Raw genomic sequence first — 20,005 nt, forward strand, 5'->3', positions numbered from 1 at the left:
CTGGGTCAAAACTCTTTCTTTCCTTACTCCTTCCTCTTCCAAGTGGTATTTTGAGAGAGCATGTTCATTTAATCCACAGACACTTTTGAAGGGCCCACTATGGGCCAGGTGCTCCTCTAGGGGCTAACGATAGACCCGTGAACAAAACAGAGCAGACCCTGCCCCTGGAGGCCGCTCAGATCAGGAGGCAGCTTCACGTGCATCAGGTGTGCTTCCCTAGAAGCGTGGGTGTGGTTTCGTGCCTGCGCGCACGCGCACACGCCCACAGCCTCTCCCCATCACCTGGGCCCGGCAGCCGCCCGCCACCCCACGGGCCATCACCTGGAACACCTGCCCATCCACCTCCGCGTAGGCCTTCACAGCGTGCTCCGGGAACATGAAGGTGACGAAGGCAAAGCCCTTGGGCTTCTTGGTCAGGCTGTCGATGGGGTAATGCAGCTCAGACAGGGGACCTGAGGGTAGGAAGGGCGTCAGTGTCCTGCAGGCCAGAGCTGGGTGAGAAAACTCTGGGCACTAGTCAAGCTATGGGTTTTAACCAGGGAGAGCGTGGAGCTGCTGCCGCCGCTTGGCCCAAGACAAAAGGTGGCAAGGGGCTGCCGTGAGACCCCCTCATGGGTCAGGGTGTCCTTCCACAACCCTTCGTGTGTCTATTCTGAGAGCAGAGGTGTCTGGCCTGGACCCTCCTGCATCACATACTATACATGTGGCCTCGGGCAAGCCACAGGGTTTTACGGGCCTCAGGCTTCTCCTCTGTAAAATGGTATCGTTAAGAATACCCAGCTCGGAGGACGGCGGGGAGGGTTAAACGCACTAATACGTGTCATGTACTAAACAGTGCCTGCTGGTGACGTAGGGCCACAGAAGTGTCTGCTGGGATATTATTACGATGCTCACATTAAAGTACACACCTTCCACTCTGAACACCAGGGTGTGACCAAGTCCTCCTTCCCCGGCTTTATCTTCCCGGATGGATACTTCGAGTCTACTGATGACCCCCTCTCCAGTGCCTGGCCCTGCCACGTAAACCAGGGCACCAGCCTGTGCGGGAAGATCTGGCGACAGGACAGCAGGACACAGGCCAGGAGGTGACACCAATTTGTCTGATCGCAGAATCCTACTCAGGGCCTCCTTGTCCAGAAGACAAGCACTCGGCTGAGCTCGGATCCCCTGCAACCCACAACTGGTCTCCGAAGAGAAGCGGGGAGACGCTCCAGGGGATCTTAAAAGCACCTAGACCTCGCCCTGCCATTCTGAGCCCTAACTTCCTTCCCTTCAACAACCACGACCTTACAAACAAGCACAGCTCCATGTGCCAAGGTGAACTACAGGCCTTCAAGTCTGTGTCCTGCAAAATAAAGCCAGCAACCACAACAATGAAAACGGCCCTCACTAGCAAACGCATCCGGATGCTCGGTCTGGAGAGCAAGACTATTTAGACAGCAGAGTTCAGACTGGGGAGCACTTCATATCAACACACACAGTGAGTGGGCTTCCAAGAGCAGAGCAAGGATTCAGATACCAGGGACATCTCAGAAAACTGTACCCAAACCCCGTCAGTTCTGAGTTTAGTGATGAAAGCTAAGGGAGTCTGGGTTCAGACCACGAAAGGTGCCTGGGATGCCATCTAGGACTTCGAGTTCTGCTGTCTACATACTGTTTGAATCTTCACAGCAGCTCAGAGATGGTGAGGCCCATTTTATGGATGAGAAAACTGAGGCCAGAGGGGGCCGTCATTAGCCCAAGGTCAAGAGCTGCAGGAGGCACATGGGGACTCGGACCACCCGCTGCAGGTGCCTGTGGTGAGCCGGAGGCCACGTCCCTACCGTATTTGGAGAAGAGCTTCTCCAGGTCTTCCTCGGAGCTGGTGTAGGGCAGGTTTCGCACAAAGAGCCTCCCAGAGTCGGCCAGGTCCTCTTCCTCTTCATGCTCCCCGAGTGTCCGGCCTTGCCAGGGTTTGGCGCTATTCTCTGGGGGCACCTTGGCTGCGGGGACGTTCTTTTCCCTAAACACCTCGATGTAGCGTCCACCTGCACAAGGAGAGGCAGTCAGGGCCCCGGGGGAGGCCCGGAACCTGCCAGCTTCCAGACTCTGTTGCTGCCTTCCGGAAGCCATGGTGAAGGTGGCTGGTGACAGCGCCAGACACCAGGCTCTGTTAACCAGGGTGGCGGCCCCAGCCAAAGCCAGGCCTCAATCTCACTTATCCTGCGAGCTCGGCTTTAGCTCAGGGGGGAGCCTGCCTGGGCCGCCTGGCCCATGGGGCTGCATCCTCCCAATTCCAGGGCACGGCCCCTGGCACTGCCCTGGGAATCATCTCACGTGACAGCCCAACCCTGAAGAGCCACCTTGTGCTGCTGCTGAACTGCGTCCGTGCACTGCCCCGGGCTCCTGATTAGACCACGACCACCACCATCACCTCCACATGCACACGGCAGGTGCTCAATAAACACCTACCACCTGACTTGCTAGCAAGACCGCTTAGGTTTCTCCTCTTCCCTAACAGAACTTGTGTCTTCACAAGGGGTCAATGGCTGGACCTGAATCACCTGTCCATACCAGGGACAGGCCAAAGAGCACGGCCTTGGATATCTTGTTCAGGTGACCTCCCAGCTCCAGACCCTGTACTTGCTGTTCCCTGTACTGGAACGGCCCCGCTCCACAAAGCCAGAGCTGGCTCCCTTTACCCCTCTGGCTTTTGTTCCAATGTCGCCGGCTCAGTGTGGCCCAAGCTGACACGATCCTGTTTAAAATGCGCCTCCTCCTTGGGGCTTCCCTGGTGGCGCAGTGGTTGAGAGTCCGCCTGCTGATGCAGGGGACACGGGTTCGTGCCCCGGTCCGGGAATATCCCACATGCCGCGGAGCAGCTGGGACCGTGAGCCATGGCTGCTGAGCCTGCGTGTCTGGAGCCTGTGCTCCGCAACGGGAGAGGCCACAACAGTGAGAGGCCCACGTACCGCAAAAAAAAAAAAAAAAAAGAATGCGCCTCCTCCAATCCCGGCCCTCTCCTGCATCTGTCCACAGCACGGCCCCTCTGGTTACCGCCTGTCTCTCCCCTCTCGATGTCAGTTTCCTCTACAGGAAACTTAGCCTAATCTCTGCCCCAGGAGGGCGGGGGCTTTGGTCTGTTCTGCTCACAGCTGTATCCTCCGTGCCCAGGGCAGTGCCCGGCAGGCACACAGCAGGCCCTCAATATAACCGTACAGAGCAACTGAATGAGCGAACCCCTGCCACCCCGTGGCGTGGGGCCGCCGAGCACCCTTACCCATGTATTCCCTGTTGCATTTCAGAGCCTTCCTCACTTCCTCTTCACTGCTGAAATCCACAAAGACGTACCCTGTGAAAGGACCACGACAAAGGTAAGGGCTGCAGGCCCTGCAGACAATCGTGGGAGTCACGGAGGAACACCCACACTGTGCTAGGTGTTTGGGGGAATCTGAGCAGAAAGGGGGGGGGAACCTGTACTTTTCGCCCGATCTCCAAAATGCAGACACTCCCTGATGCCCCCCAGGCAAATTTCCCTTTGTAGGCAGCGTTCGGAAACGGGAGGGCCTTGGCCTGCCTCCCAGCCTCACCCTGTCCTGACCAGTGCCTGCTCTTTGACCTTCTCTGGACAAATGCCTGTGGGTGCGGTGCTGCAACCCAGCCTGGCACCAAGGGGCCACCTCCACAGTGACTGCCCGTCAGTGCCCGCGGCCCTGACTTGCACAGACGAGCGTGTGGAGTCTTCCCTAAACACGAGAGACCTCGCCTCCCCACTTTTCTAGGAGTCAAGCGACGTGCGCTCGGACACACAGCTAACGCGTGGCCGTGCCGTAACCTGCGCCAAAGCCTGTGGGTTTTGGTCTCTATCACAAGACCCTCCCCTGGGGGGCTGCAAAAGCCCCCACCCAGCCCACCTGTCCTTGGGCCCCGCCCCTGGACCCTTCCCTCACCAGCCAGGGGGCCATCCTGAATCTGGTCACGGCCTCCCCTTGCTTTGAGCCCCCGGTGGGCCCCTGCATCTGGGCTGAAGGCCGCAGTCATTACTGAGCCCCCAGGCCTGGGGGCTGGGCCCTGCCTGCGCAGGTGAAAACCTCACACTAGGCTGCCAGCGGCAGGGGACAAGAGGCAGACCCCTGTCCTGAGCACCTTCACCACATCCACAGAAGTGGGGACCACAAATAGGAAAGAAAGTAGCTGCCCTCCAAACACCTCCACAGTTCCACTGCCCCAAGCTTCCAGCTCTAGCATCTGCCTCTGCAGCCCCCTCGAAACAGCCCAGACCTTACCTGTTTTGTTTCCATGGGCATTTCTCACTATTCGAATGGCCACCGGTTTCAGGGGTGCCAGGAATTCCATGACATTTTTCTGTGAGGAGAAGAAAAGTTTTTTCCCAAAAGTGCAAACCGAATAAAGAAACATGGGTCAAATTTCTGAATTCAGAAAGGACACCAAAGTGTTCCATCTTTTGTAGTCTCTCTCTTTCCTCTAAATTATACACATTTTCTCCATCGTAAATTAAAACCGCCTTGGAAAAGAAACTTTTTTTTTAAGTTGGAGAAGAAACAAGGAGTATAAATACAGAATAGTAATGGCACCATTGGTATTTTAAGGTACTGCTTCTGATCTTTTTTTCCCAACTACCTTTACTTAATTGGGGTTAAACCCAGCTTTCTTCACGTCTCATCAAAGCACGATTATTTGTCCATGTTACTTCACGGGGATGATACACATAGAGTACTGTTGTAGATGGTTCCCAATTTTCTTAACTACTTCTCTATTTTTTGGACGTGAGGGTGATTTAAACTCTTTTTAAAAAATGCACAAACACAGAGAGTAAAAAATTTAGCAAATGCTGAAAAGCCCCAAGAAGAAAACAAAAATGGTCCTAACTGCAAGGCCCAGATCACCTTGTTGGCACTCCAGACGGGGCCAAGTGTTCCCTGATGGGGGTGGGGGGGGGGGGACTTTCCCCAGCTGAGACCCACTAATTTAACCATTTCTCTAGTGATATAGCGTAGAGGTTGCTTCCAGTTTTTTGTTTTTATAAATAAAATGACACAAATTAATACATTAATTTATAAATAAAATAAGAATTAGAAAATGCGGCAATGAACATTCTTGCACTGACCTCTTGGTGTACCTGGCTGATTCGCCTGTAGTGCAAATTCCCAGCAAGGTAACTGCTAGGTCAAAGGTATGTACGTATATCTTAAATTCTGACTGATGCTTCCAGATTGCCTTCCAAAAGGCTTCACCGCAAACTTCCCCCAACAGTGCGTGAAACAATTTATTACTGAACTTAAAAAATTTCTGCAAAAATGTAACCTTCCTGTTTTGATCTGTATTTCTTTAATTATGAGTGAACTCAGGCATATTTCCCAGCCATTTGAATTCTTTCTCTCAGAAGACCTCCTATCTTTCGTCCACTTTTCTATTGGGTCATACGTAGGTCCCAATATCTACTTACCTATTTGTAAATGAAAGAAGCAGGTTTTTGTCTGTTGTTTGTGTTATACATGTCTGTTGTTTGTCTTTTGACTTTATGACAAAAAGTTGCCTTAGAGAAGTTTTAAATGTTATCTAGTCAATTAATCCATCTTTTTCTTATGACGGTTTTGCAAACTGCTTAGAAAGGCATTCTTTTTTTTTTTAATTGAAGTATAGTTGATTTACAATGTCGTGTTAGTTTCTGGTGTACAGAAAAGCAATTCGGTTATATGTGTATATATATATGTATGTGTATACGCATATGTGTGTGTACATACGTGTATATACGTGTATGTATACATACACTTTTTCATATTCTTTTCCATTATGGTTTATTATAGGATATGGAATACAGAAAAGCATTTTTCATTCCAAGATTACAAGTAAATTCAATGCTTTCTCCTAGAACTTTTATTGGCTCAGTTTTTTATCTTAAATCCTTGATGCATCTGAAATTTAGCTTGCTATGAGGAGTAAGGCGGGGCTCCACCTTTTTTTTTTCTTCACAAAAGTTAACTGGTTGTCCCATTACTATTTATAGAAAAATCTCTCTTCTCTTCATTGATATGAGACACCCTATCCTAAATTAGATGCTTATACATATGTGAGTCTATTTCTGAATTCAATTCTATTGAGTTAACCTGTGAACAGCTTCACCTGAACCAAACTGTTTTAATTACTGTAGCTTTAAAACATGTTTCAACATCTTGCAGGGGAAGGGTCTATTCCCACAGGATGTTCCCAGCTGTTCTCCGGGATCCCACCCCCACTCCCCCAATCCTGACGAAACTCTGTGATCCCACTGAATTTACTCATTTATTTGCTAATTAGGGAGGAACTGGCATTTTTACTTTCTAAGAATGTATGGCTTTACATTTATGTTAGCATTCGTTTAAATCCCTCAGTGGAATTGAACATTTTCTTTGTATAGAACCTATAAAACTTTTATTAGAATACCTATAAAGTCCCCAATACATAATTTTCATTAGAATATCTAGAAATAGACTGTCTTTCCGTTTCTTCCTTCCCTTCCTTCCTTCCTTTTTTTCTTTCTCTTTCATAAAAGTAATCTGTTTTTCCATTACATTTTCTGTTACCGTTTGTGGAAAAAAGTGATCATTTTTCATGTATTTATTTGCAAAAGTCCATCTAATGTCCCCCGTCCCCACTGAAGCACATGATTTTCTGCATGGTTGGTACTGACAGAACTCTGACTCTAAATTAGCAGACAATTCACATAGTCCAGTAGAACCCAAATGCTTGTTACTCCGAAATCCGATTAAGTTTTATTTAAAAAAATAATTAGCAAATATACAGACTCAAAAAAGGTAGTACTTTGAGAAAAAAAGAGCATAAAATATAATCAGGCACTTTCCAAAAGAGGATACACACATGATACACAAACGTGAAAGAATGATCGACCTCACTAATCATCGAAAATATAAATCAAAATGAGATACCATTTTGACCTGTCACATTGGTAAAGATTAATACCCAGGGTTCACAAAAATGTGCACTCTCATTCTCTGCTAAGGGAGTATAAACTGGCCAGGCTTCCAGAGGGCAACTGGCACTCTGTATCAAAGACTTAAAAATGTACTGAATACATGGATGTGCTTAATACAGTACTTATCTGGAGCAAGGGTTGGCAAACGATAGCCCACAGGCCAAATATTGCCCACGGCCTGCAAGCTAATAGTTTTTACATTTTCCAAGGATTATCAAAAAAAAAAAAAAGTGCAATAGCCCATATAGCTCACAAAGCCTAAAATATGCACTAAATGATGTTGATAGAAAAACATCTGTTGACCTCTGATCTCAAGAAATGCGCTGACTGCATTATTATTCAAATCAGCAGAAGACTGGAAACAATCCCCATGTCTCAATTTAGGAGGTTGGGTGAGCGTAACACAGTGTGTCCAGAGTAAAGAATAGCATGCAACGTGAAAAATGATGCTGTAACAGAATATTCACTATTCAGAGATATTTATGACATAATGTGATGAGGAAGGAAAAAGAGTTGCAAAATAGTTCCTACTGTAGGATTGCTTTTTAAAAAGAAAAGACACAGGACTTCCCTGGTGGTGCAGTGATTAAGAATCTGCCTGCCAACGTAGGGGACACAGGTCAAGCCCTGGTCCGGGAAGATCCCACATGCCGCGGAGCAACTAAGCCCATGCGCCACAACTACTGAGCCTGTACTCTAGAGCCCGCGAGTCACGACTACTGAGCCCGCGTGCCACGACTACTGAAGCCCACGTGCCTAGAGCCCATGCTCCACAACAAGAGAAGCCACCGCAATTAGAAGCCCGCGCACCGCCACGAAGAGTAGCCCCCTCTCACCGCAACTAGAGAAAGCCCAGGCGCGGTAATGAAGACCCAACGCAACCAAAGATAATTTAATTAATTAATTAAAAAAAAAAAAGAAAAACACAGGTCAACGTTTCTATACAAAGAAAAAGATGTCTAAGAAGATATACTGAGAATTCATTACTGGTTGTCAGGAATATAGACGTGGGGGATTGAGGGGGGCTTGCTCCAGTTTGCCTGGGACAGTCTTTACTCCTATAGTAATCAGACCTGTAGGTAATTAGCTCTGCATCCTGGTACCCCATCTGGTTAGCACTTCTCTCTCAACACAGTTTGCTTGGCAATTTATAGAGTGATAGGTAATTTTTACTTCTTGTTGTTTAGCTACATTAAAAAACATTTCCTAGGCTGAACTTCTACTACTTTCACGAGGAGGGAAATTGACAAAGTGTTCTCTCCTGTGTAGACCCAGAGTCAGCAAACTACAGTACGCGGGCCAGACGTGGCCCGCTGCCTGCTTCTGCAAGTAAAGCTTTACTGGCACACGGCCAGGCCTATCTGGCCGCCTCTCGCCTCGGGCTGCCTCTGTGCTACAGCAGGGTTGAGTAGTCGTAGCGCAGACCATACTGATCACAAAGCCCTGAGTATTCACTAGCTGGTCCTTTTTAATTTTTCAGCAGAAGTATGCCCGCCCCTAGCATAGATGACTGGTGACTGAGACCAGTCCTTCCTGGTCTCATATAGGCGGCCCTGTTTCCCGACCGTGACGATGCCCGAGATCCTGTGTGTCAGTCGTTCTGGCCCCCAGTTCCCTCCGGCTGAAGTCCTCAGCTGATCCCGAAGCTCCCGTGCAGCAGAGGCTCCTGGGACCCTCACCCTTGTCTCCTGCTCCCCGGGGGCTCCTCACCCCGCCCCGTTACTGGCGCGTACCTCTGTGACATTGAACGGGGCTCCCCGCAGCTTCACGGTGTGGGTGGTGGTGCGTTCCTTCTGGTTGGCTGGTGTCTCGGTCTGAGTGATGGCAAAGAACAGAAACGGCCACAGTGAGCTCCCGGGTGCAGCCGCAGGAGGTGCCGACCCGGGCGTCGCAGTGAACGCTGCAAGGCCCCTGGCGCCAGGGCCAGCTGGCAATGCCGGAAGCATCGTGCCTGCCAAGGAGGCAGAGTCTGGCCAGAGCCCGCGGTAGGAGGTGCCAAGCCTCCACGTGCCCCTGAGATGAGGGCCAGAACCACAGGCCGGCTCGCTGGGGGTCTGCTCACAGGGGCGCCAGGCCACACGGAGGGGCAGAGCCTGGGAAGGAGCCCTGAGGTACGGTGACATTTGCTACCATTTATTTAGGGCGTATTCTGTGCCAGATGTTGTGAACTTTGCAGACACAGCTGTCCTCCTGAATCTTTAAAACAATCTTACAGGGTTTGGGACGTCTTCTGTAGTTTTAGAATCGAAACAGCTCTGAGGAACCTAATCTTTTGGTTAATTCGTTTGGTAACAAAACCTGCCCTGACTTAGACTCATTTGCCGGCAAAGCCCACTCTGAGCTGTTACGTCACAATTTAGGGTTTACGTCTACCCCAAGTAGATGAGCAATCATTTCTAGCTTCACTGCAGAAACAGTCCTGTGCTTTTATGGACCCGTATAAGTTATGGGGTATCTCCCTGAAACCTGGAGCTTCTGATTTCCAGTGCGCACCCAGGTGCAGGGGTTTTGGAAACTGGACACAGAGACCAGTGCTCTGCTGGGCATCACCTTACATGACGAAGATCAGAGGCCCAGAGAGAAGCGCCTCACCCCATCCCACGGCCACTCCACATCAGGTCAGAGGCCCAGAGAGAAGCGCCTCACCCCATCCCACGGCCACTCCACATCAGGTCAGAGGCCCAGAGAGAAGCGCCTCACCCCATCCCACGGCCACTCCACATCAGGTCAGAGGCCCAGAGAGAAGCGCCTCACCCCATCCCACGGCCACTCCACATCAGGGCTGGGATGCGAACCCACGGCTCCCTGACTTAGCCACACTCGACTACCTCTTTAGAATTTCTAGGAGAAAAGGACAGGAGATGGCAATTAGAAGGGAAAGAGAATGAACGGAGGGAGAGGAGGAAGGAGAAAGAGGAGGAGGGAGATGAAGGAATGAAGACCCAAAGGATGTGTGAAGCTGCCCTAAGCAGAGCGGACCCCTGGGTGGAAGACGGGGCGGCCATCCCCAGAGGAAGCACCCACATTTATGACCTAGACTCCAGAGCCCAGCAGACCTGGGTCTGGGTGCTGACCCCACCGCTTCCCAGCCAAAACCTTGAGTGAGTCACTTCCTTTCTCTGGGCCTCAGTTTCCTCACCTGTAAAAGGGGACAAGAATCCCCATCCCCCAAGATTCCCATGAGATTCAATGACAAATGACATGCCAGGTACTGAACCTCACATGCAGTAAGTGCTCAATTAATTTCATCCATTATTGTTGATCACGGGCTCGCACCTGTCTACTTTGCTAGTAACTGCGAAGTACAATATGCTTGGGATACTTTTTCCGCTCATTTATGCCCCCCTCCCCCCCAAGTCAAGAGGGGCAGCAGCCTCTGCGTTAGCGACAGGGAATAAATTCAGAGAGGGAAGATGCTTGCCCAGGGTCACACAGCAAGCAAGCAGCAGTACCGAGACCTGAAGACAGGTCTCTGGGCCGCTGAGCTGTCTTTCCCCGACGTTACAGGCCCCGACAAAGGGGCTGCAGGGAACGTGGGCGAGGGCCAAGCAGACCTCCTCCCTCCCCAGGCTCCCAAGCTCACCCCGATGCACACGCACCTCGGCTCGGGCCGCCTCCCTGTCCTGCTGGGCGGCGGGGGTGCAGGAACCCTCTTCCTCGGCCTCGCTCCCTTCCTCGCAGTTCACGGCTTCATCTTCACTCTCCTCTGAGGATGGCGACTCGGCCTCCACCACCTTGGATTTCAGGTAATCCATGTCCGACAGCTCCTTCCGTGTGGCTGCCTTGGGTTCGAGGCTGCTGTCTTCCTCTGGAAAAACGGAGAGGTTGGGAGCCGGTGACGGTTGTGAGCAAACGAGAGGGCTGGAGGCAGACAGCATGGGGGTGTGACGGGTGGGTGGCACGTAAGGTGCCAAGCCTGAGGTGACCAGGGGCCCCGTGCCAAGCAGCCAGTCCCCAGTAGGTCCTTGAATAAATACCGTCAAGTGGGGAGAAACTGATGGAGTTTTGACAGTTTCCATGCTACACACTGAGAACTTCGGGGTTCCCTCACCAGCCTCGCCAACTGCCTACAGAGAGGACTCTCACTCCTCGATCAAAACACACCAGGGGCTCCCAGATGCTCTCAGGGTGAAACCCAAACTCCTCGTCGGGCCCGGTGAGCTCACTGGCTTCTCACCGGCTCCCACTGCTGCAGCCACCCTGAGCCATGTGGAACCCCCCTCCAAGTTCCTGTTTTTCCTTCCCTCTGTGCCTTTGCCATGCCGTTCCCTCTGCCTGGAACCCCTTCCCTCACCCCATCCCTTCTGAGTCGCACCAACTCCCAGTGAGTCCTTCGGATCCCAGCTTTGCAGAGACTTTACCAGCCATAAAACTCACGTTAAATTCATTCCCTCATCTTTTAACCAAAGTCGATTCCCACCCACGACCACGGCAGTCACCACGCTGAGCCACAGTCACTCACAGGTCCACACGCCCCCCCATGACACTGTGACCCCCTTCTGAGGACAGAGGTTCACTCCCTCAGTCCTGTGCTCAAGGGCCACCTCCTCGGAGGCCTTCCCCGGTGACTCTCCCGTCCCCCTTTCCTACATTCCTCCCTTTCCTGCTTTCTCCCTGCAGCACCAGTATTCACATCATATACTAAATAGGAGACCAATGTCTTTATTGTTTCTCTCCCCAACCAGGGCGACAGCTCCACGGGGGCAGGATTCCCTGTCTTTTGCTCACTCCTATATCCCCAATGCCTGAAATAGCGCATGGCATACAGTTGGTGCTCAATCAATATCTGAGTGAGTAATCAACTGACTGAATAAGGAACCAGGATCGGTCAAAGCCGACGTACCCGCAAGCGGGATAATCACTGCTCCACGGGGCAGCGTCTGACTCGCAGTCTCCTGGGCCCGCCGCGCAGGGGCCCCAGGTCATGTGTGCACAGGCCTGGGCGCTGCAGGGCGCGCACTCAGGTAGGGGCCACACCCTTACCTTCCGGGGCCTCTCCGGCTCCCTCCTCCTCACTCTCCTGCCCTGAGTCGGAGTCGAAGTTCAGGTAGTCTTTGGCCAAGTTGTTCTTCCCTTTCGAGGGCTCAACGTCCAGGGCATCATTCGCCCAGGTGGCCACCTGCGTCCGCTTCTGGTGAACTGACAGGAACTCCTGGAACTCGTTATCTTCCCTCAGCTGCAGGTGCCGGGTGGCAGGGAAGCAGGAAGGAGGGAGAACAGGCAGAGAAGGCTCAGGCAGGGCTCACCCTTGCTAACTCTTCAGAGGGTAAGCACATCTTCCGAGGCCATTTCCCCCAGTCTCTAGAGGACCTCTGGGGCCAGCTGGGTCAGTCCCAGGGAGGGCAGCGTGGATTCTTCATCAGACAGAAAGACCAAGGCGCCACAGCCATGGCAAGGCACTGACTGCCGGGCCCGCCCTCGCCGCCCGCCTTCCGCTTGTCACCAGGACAGACTCACCTTCTCCAGTTCACCTGCTACCTTTTTCTTCTTGTCATCCTAAAAACAGAAGGCACAGGTGGTGAGGGTCACGATGAAAGGAGATGGAAACGCACTGCCCTGGGAGGGCTGCTTTCGGGAACCATCCGAGAGGGATTCTCAGGTCCCTCCCCCTCCCCTGCCTTCCCGGGGTGACCACCCTGCTGACACCCGGATGCAGCCAGGAGTGACCATCCACGCACCTTCTTAGTTTCTGGGGAGATGGCGTCTTTGTCTTTCGGAGGGGGCTTGGGCTGGCTTGTTTTCTGGGCATGCTTGCTCCAGGCTCGGGGCTTTGTCGGGTCCCCAAACGACTTGCAGAACTCTACCTGCGAGGGACAGAGAGGGGGATGATGACACCTGCCACCACGCCCGGCACAGGCAATTCAGCCACTGACTGGGCGAGTGGATGAATAATGGAGACCAGCGCTTCTCATCCTGGGACCAGCAGCATCACCATCACCGGTAAGCCCGTGAGACGTGCAAATTCTTGGATTCCCTCCCCCAGCATACAGAATCAGAAACTCTGGGGAAACTGTTTCCGCAAACGCTGCAGGGGATTCACAAGCATGGGAGCTTGAGAACTGTGAGGAAGACCAAAGATGCCACGGTCTGGAAGGGGACAGGCTTTGGACTTGAGCGTGGAGAGAAAGAGCCAGTGGGTCGCTGTTGACAGGCAGGAGAGGGCGAGATTCACACCCACTCACCGTGATCCGGGACATGTCGATAAAACTCTTGTTGAAATGGTTCAGCGCTGTTTGGGCCTCCTCCTCGGACTTGAAGCCGATGAAGCCGAACCTGCGGAACTTGCCGCCTTTGGTGAACTTGAGGCTGCAGTCTGTCAGTGTGCCGAAGGCGGTGAACAGCTGCCGGAAACGCTCCTCCTTCATCTAGGGTGGAAGGGGGACGATGGAGGGGGGGGGCCGGGGAGCCCTCAGAGCCAAGGGGACAAAAAGGGCTGGAAACCTGAGGCCCTGGGATTCCCCGGAGGTGACCTTAGAAGGGACGGTTGCAGAGCATGCGTTGCAGCTGGACCGGGTTCCAGCTCTGGCTCCAACACTTACTCGCTGTGTGACCTTGAGCAAGGCCCTTCCCCACTTCACTGATAAGGAAATCAAGACTCAGAATGACTGCACTGAAATCTTTCTATCCTGTGGGCTGCTAGGAGGCTGAGACCCATCGTACAAGCCGCCCAGCATCCTGGCTGCTGCACAGTAGACACCTCATAAATGCCTGTCACAGTGACGTGTGAACTAAGGAAATGGTAAACTACACAGTGCCTGCTAATTGTGGTACAAAGGAGTATCCTTTCTACCACAAGGAGTACACAAGATCTCTCAAGCTATCTTTATAGCTTGCTTTTAGGACTCCTCATAAGCATGGCTCTATGTCCCTATACCGAGCTCTCACTTTCATTTCTTGGCTTATTTACCCAATGACTATCTGCTGACTCCCACTATGAAAAATAAGAAACCTACGTCATCTATATCTCCCTTCTAGTCTCTGCTATTTATTGGCTTTTTAAAACTTTTTATTTTATATTAGAGTATAGCCGATTAACAATGTTGTGACAGTTTCAGGTGCACAGCACAGTGACTCAGCCATACATATGCACGTATCCATTCTCCCCCAAACTCCCCTCCCATCCAGCCTGCCACGTAACACTAAGCAGAGCTCCCGGGGCTATACGGTAGGTCCTTGTTGGTCATCTGTTTTAAATATAGCAGTGTGTACATGTCAACCCTAAACTCCCTAACTATCCCTTCCCTCCAGCCTGTTACTTATTGTTTCTAATTCTTCCATCATTTATTCTAAATAGTACACTTAAAAAATAGCTATGATTGATCCATCCATCAGCTTTAGATAGCGTCTCCTGATGCCTCACTCTGATGGATGAGGATTTTAGCATGCCTACCCTTCCTTCCCCTCTCCACTACCATCTCATTTCGCTTCTCAGTGTGGCTGTGTCTCTTACCATTGCACGTCTTGTTTGATGAATGAAAGAGTTAATAACAGTAGTAGTAGTAGCTAACGCTTTGAGAGCTTACTATGTAATTACATTAAGGGTTTTGAGATGAGGAACTTGTCAAGAGATGCAAGCCGTAAAGATGGTTACTCCTGGAGACAGATGGAGGATAGGATGGAACAAAAGACTGTGCTTCTCGTTTTATACTGAATTTTAAAAATCGTATGATAGGTGCCCCCCCCATCCGCCGGGGGGGGGGGGAAGGTAAAGTTAAAAAACCACAACAATGAAACAGAAATGGTTTTATGTTCTCACTCTTTCTAAGGAGTACACAAGATCTCTCACGCCATCCAAACGGCACATTTTGTATTCTGGGAATGAGTATACTGGCCACACCAGTCGTGTAGGGGCTCTCTATCCAAGAAAAGTCATAGTGAAATAGGTACGGATGATTCACTTGGGCACAATGCACTAACCGTCTGACACCACGCATTCAACTATTTCTTCACTCTTTCATTCAGCATGTATTTACTGGATGCCTACCACGTGCCAAGTTCTGTGCGGACTCTAGGCGGAGACAAGTACGACTGGGGCACCCCTCCCCACTTACTGGATAAGTTGCTTAAAGCCCTGCACACTCACTCAGTTTTCTTAGACTATCTATTCCTACCTTTTCTAAAGGCGGGAGTGGGAACTGGAACGCAGGTCCTCAGTCTATTGCTCCCCACTTTCCTCCCAGACAGTGTGCCGAGTGGGAGAGGGATACAGGCGCAGTGTCTGACCCAGTCACGAGTCAACCCAAAAAAGCGACTGACAAGAGGGCTGTGGGAGCAAGGCATTCGACACAGCGTGGGGGCTGGCATGTCCCGGGGAAGGAGGTGTCTGGCTGGGATCACATACATCGGGTCGGTTGTGAAACCCTGAGCAGGCACTGTCCCTCTCTCCCAAATGTCAACGGGGAATCTGCCGAGAAGCCCCTTTCGGGCTCTGAATCCTCCGGGAATCCTTCCCGAGATCGAAAGCCCCTCAGTTCTCCCCAGGAACCTCCCTCCCAACCTCCAGCTCCTATCTGGTCCCAATTTCAGATTCTCAAGTCCAGGCTCTGCACTCACCCCATCTGGTAGGTTCTTCACGATCAGTCGCGACATGGTGCACGGTCCCACTGTTGTGATTCCAGCACGAATGGCCTGCGACTACCACCACCAAAATTCACGCTACGGCTCTGGGCGCCGCCATCTTCCGCAAGCCGGAACCAAGTCACGTGCTCCAGGCGTAGCCCGCCCCCGGAAGTAGGCGTGGCCAAAGAGATCAACCCAAGGAAGTTACACCCTCCAAGGGGCGGGCCTGAGCGCTTGCATTCTGCGCAGGCACAGGCTGTTTGGCGGCGCCTGGAGAGACCAACGTAGTGGCCGGGCCGCCAGGGGACGCTGGTCCCTAACATTGGCGGGGGATTGCCCGTAGGCAGAACAGCGTTTTAGCTCTGCTTAGGCTCGGAAATCGTTTTAGCCACTTCCTGTATTTAAACAAGATCCTGGCCCAAGATAGTTAAGATGCAATCAAAGGAATAATTTCAATGAGCCTAGGCTCTTGCATCTTCCCACACTAAAAGTGCAAAAATCATTAACTCGAGATGTCTGTTTCTGTGATTAGCAGTAATCTTTTTTTTTTTTTTTTTTTTTTTTGCGGTACGCCTCTCACTGCCGCGGCCTCTCCGGGGCCTCTCCAGTTGTGGAGCACAGGCTCCTTACGCGCAGGCTCAGCGGCCACGGCTCACGGGCCCAGCCGCTCCGCGGCATGTGGGATCTTCCCGGACCGGGGCACGAACCCGTGTCCCCTGCATCGGCAGGCAGACTCTCAACCACTGCGCCACCAGGGAAGCCCAAGCAGTAATCTTTTGATATTCAACTACATTTTTTTTCCCCCCAGCGGAAAAAGTCATATATCCTGTCATCTCCTTTACCTCTTTGGGACAGTCGCTCAGAGCTATCTGAGAAGCTGTATCCTCCTGGGCTTAAGTCCTCAGTAAGTCTGCGGAATAAAACACAATTCTCCATTTTTAGATTGTGCATTTTTGTTTTCAGTCGACATAGGATTATGGGGTGTATTGGTTCCCTACCACCTACTCCAAGTTTCCAGAGACTTAGTGGCTTAAAACAACAGAAATGTGTTCTCTCACAGTTCTGGAGGCCAGAAATCCAAAATCAAAGTGTCAGCAGGGCTGAGCTGCGCCCGGAGTCTCTGCGGGAGGACCCTTCCTCCTAGCTTCTGGGGGCTCCAGGGGAGCCTTGGCTCTGTGGCTGCATCATGCCCACCTCTGCCTCTGTCTTCATTGTGGTCTTCTCTCCTCCGGTGTCTGAATCAATCTATCTCCCCCTCTGTTCTCTCATTAGGACACCTGCTATTGGGTGTAGGGCCCATCTTAAATCCAGGATGGTCTCATCTCAAGATCCTTAACTTGATGTCTCCAAAGACCCTTTTCCAAGTAAGGTCATGTTCACAGGTTCCAGGGGAAGGATGTGGGCGTGTCTCTTCAACCTATTACTTGAGGATTTACTTGCTTGGTAATAGGTTACTCTGAAGGTCAGACTTCGCCCTGTCCACCTCTTACAGTAGACTGTCTATTCAAAGAAAACACACACACCCATGTAAAAATGTACCCTCAAGCCTAGAGTAGGTGACAAGGGGTCACTGTGTTTCCAAGTCATTTTTTATTCAACAGCTATTTATTGATATGTATGAAAGTGCTCCTTAATTAAATGACAATTAGGGGGTTGTTTTCTGCACACCGCAACCCCGGTCAGAACAGGCTGGAGCAAGCTTTACGAGGCAGTGCTGAGATCTTAGCCTTTTATGAGAGGGCAAGTGTGGGTTGCCCAGCCAGGCCTGGTTTCACGTACTTTTCTTTTATTATTTTCAGGAACTGCCTTTATTAAAATGTGCAACTAAACGTAGCCCTCCCTAAAGAAATTCACAAATCAGAAGGCCTTTCAAAGGTATTAAAAGAAAATGGAATGCTCTCGGCTAATCGCACGACCCAACTCTGGGCCAAGAAAATATGGTCCCCACATGTCGGGGAAAGGAAGAACCGTTCCTGGGCTGTATATCCCTGGGCTTTTAATAAACAGCTAGGTTGTAACATTATTATTAGCCTTCCTGCTTTCCTGCCTTCCCGTTTTGTCTCCGGCCTCCTTTTCTCTCCCACCAAATATTATCCAGGGGCACCTGGCCCCCACCAGGCTGGGCTCTCTGATTAGACATGGGGATTTTAAAAAAAAAAAAAAAAAGCAGGTAAATCTAAAATCTGAACTAGCTCCAATCAATCACGGCTGCCTTCACAAATGTACTCAGGCAATGAGAAGTCTGTCTAGGCTCTGCAGTAATTAATGTCCCACCAGGGAAAGGCCAGCCGTGGGGAGAGATCTTGGAAGGGTTGGAGGATGGAGAGAAAGTTGGACCCTTGATTTCCTCCACCTGAGGCGTCTAATTATGAAAAAATGTCAGACAAACTCCAATAGGGTGGGAGGGGAGACATCCTACAAAAATCCCTGACCGGAACTCTTCAAAATTGTGGAGGTCTTCCAAAACCAGGGACGTCTGGGAAATTGACACAACCAGGAACAGCCTCAGGACGCAGGCTGACCCAGTGGAATGTGGGGTCCCAGGTGAGATTCTGGAAAAGAAAAAGGACATCAGGGGAAAGCTGAGGAAATCCAAACACAGCGCGGACTTCCATTAGTAATAACACATCAATATGGGTTCGTTCCTTGTGACAAACGTACCACAGCAATGTTCACAGTAGGAGAAACTGGCTGCAGGGTGCGTGGGAACTCGAGTATCCTCACAACTTTTCTGTACCTTGAAAGCAATTCTAAAACAAAGAGTTTATTAACTATCTCTTTAAAAAGACATTTTGAAGATTAAAAGAGAAGGATGGAGGAGGTCAGTGTTTATGGAGGTGGAATAATTGCCAAGGCATATTATAAAAGGGCGAAAAGCACGGTGCACAAGGATATTCCCGTTGGTGTAGAAAAGAAAGGCGCGGGGGTCTCTCTGCACGCCTGCTTCTGTACGCGGGGCAGCAAACCGTGTCCTGGGCCGGATGTGGCCTGTTGCCGTTTTTCGTCATGGCCTCACAGCTAAGAAGGGTTTGCACATTTTTAAGTGGTTGAAAAAAATATCAAAAGAAGAATCACGTTGCATGACTCATGAAAATGATATGAAATTCTCATTTCCCTGTCCATCAATAAAATTTTATTGCAACCGAGTCACACATGTTCACTTATGTCTTGTCTGTGGCTGCTTTTGGAGACAGCAGAGGTGAGTCGTGGTGACCAAGGCCATATGCCTGCAAAACCGAATCTATTGACTGCCTGTCTCTTTATAGAAAATGTTTGCTGAGCCCGTGCTTGGCTATCTCTGGGGGAATAGACGAGAAATTGGTAACAGTGATTTTCTCTAGGAAGGCAAACAGGATGGCTGGCGGAAGGGGTGAGTGTTTGATCTATATTTTAAAAAATCTAATTCATTTACCAAAGGCAGAAGCTGGGCTCTTTGGGGCACATGGGTTGGGGGCTTGAGACATTTGAAGTAGAAAAGGTAACGCCCCAAAGCATTTTAGGCATCACTTATTTGACTGTTTAGAAAGGCTTTCCAAAGGTAGCGCTCTGGTCATGGTGGGTCGGCGTGCTATCAGGGAAGGCTTCCTGGAGGCGGTGAGCCTTGAAAGCTGGCAATTGACTTGTTTGGAGGGTTATGCGGAGAAGGGGCTTAAGGCAATGATGTGATTAAGTTGGGGAGGAAGAGTTGGGACTCCACATTTTGTTGGACGTGGTCCCTGATCCACGTGGCAACAGTGTTGTAAACTAGCTATTACCCACGTTTGTTTGTTGAGAGGAGTAAAGGGAAATGTAAATGTCACAGCTCAGAAGTCATACAGCCACGATTCCAATCCAGCTCTGATGGAGCGAGTGCTAGGCTGACCTCCGTTGTTCCCTCCCTTTCTCCACATCCTCGGCGTGGAGCCTCAGAGTTCTCCCCATTGGGAGAGAGCCCGTTTCCTCTTCTTGCATCAGGACCCGCTGGGAGAGTGGTACTAAGCAACAGAATGAGGCAGAAGCAGCGGTACCACATCTGAGCCTTGAAGACGCGGGGCCCGTGTGCCACCACGCTCTCTGGGAGCCCCACACACCCAGAGAGACACATGGCCTCGTCACCCCACTGCCCCCGGTGACAGCTACCCGATTACCAGAGAGGATCTGGGTTGAAAAGACAGTTCATTTCTTGACTTCAGCCTCAAGGTCCTACGAGGTCCATCTGCTGACCTCTGCTCCCCTTCCACTCAGCTCTGGCCATACCAGCCACTTTCTGCTTCTCAGATGTGCAAACCTTGTTCTCACCTGCCATGGGTTGAATCGTGTCCCGCCACCCCCAAAGTCCTTGGAACTGGACTTATGTGACCTTATTTGGAAATGGGGTCTTTGTAGATGTCATTAAGTGAAGGATCTGGAGATGAGGTCATTTGAGGTCATTTTAGATTTAGGGTGGGCCCTCATTCCGATGGCCGGTGTCCTTACGAGGAGGCCACGTGGAAA

General features: G+C 51.0%; 1 protein-coding gene across 1 annotated transcript in view; it reads right to left on the reverse strand.

Moving 5' to 3' along the window:
* Window positions 1-15,676, reverse strand: part of RBM19 (RNA binding motif protein 19) — a 122,742-nt gene extending 107,066 nt beyond the window's left edge. The window contains exons 1-11 of the mRNA XM_079943314.1: window positions 15,527-15,676; window positions 13,156-13,338; window positions 12,652-12,777; window positions 12,431-12,469; window positions 11,957-12,149; window positions 10,573-10,781; window positions 8,707-8,787; window positions 4,266-4,344; window positions 3,260-3,331; window positions 1,824-2,027; window positions 322-452 (exon numbers count right to left, since the gene is read on the reverse strand). Of these exons, the coding sequence (XP_079799440.1) occupies window positions 322-452; window positions 1,824-2,027; window positions 3,260-3,331; window positions 4,266-4,344; window positions 8,707-8,787; window positions 10,573-10,781; window positions 11,957-12,149; window positions 12,431-12,469; window positions 12,652-12,777; window positions 13,156-13,338; window positions 15,527-15,562 (1,353 nt within the window). The 5' untranslated portion in view covers window positions 15,563-15,676. The remainder of the gene's footprint in view (window positions 1-321; window positions 453-1,823; window positions 2,028-3,259; window positions 3,332-4,265; window positions 4,345-8,706; window positions 8,788-10,572; window positions 10,782-11,956; window positions 12,150-12,430; window positions 12,470-12,651; window positions 12,778-13,155; window positions 13,339-15,526) is intronic.
* Window positions 15,677-20,005: the final 4,329 nt, after the last annotated feature.

The sequence above is a fragment of the Stenella coeruleoalba genome (genome assembly GCF_951394435.1).
Source record: "Stenella coeruleoalba genome assembly, chromosome: 14".
Lineage (NCBI taxonomy): Eukaryota > Metazoa > Chordata > Mammalia > Artiodactyla > Delphinidae > Stenella > Stenella coeruleoalba.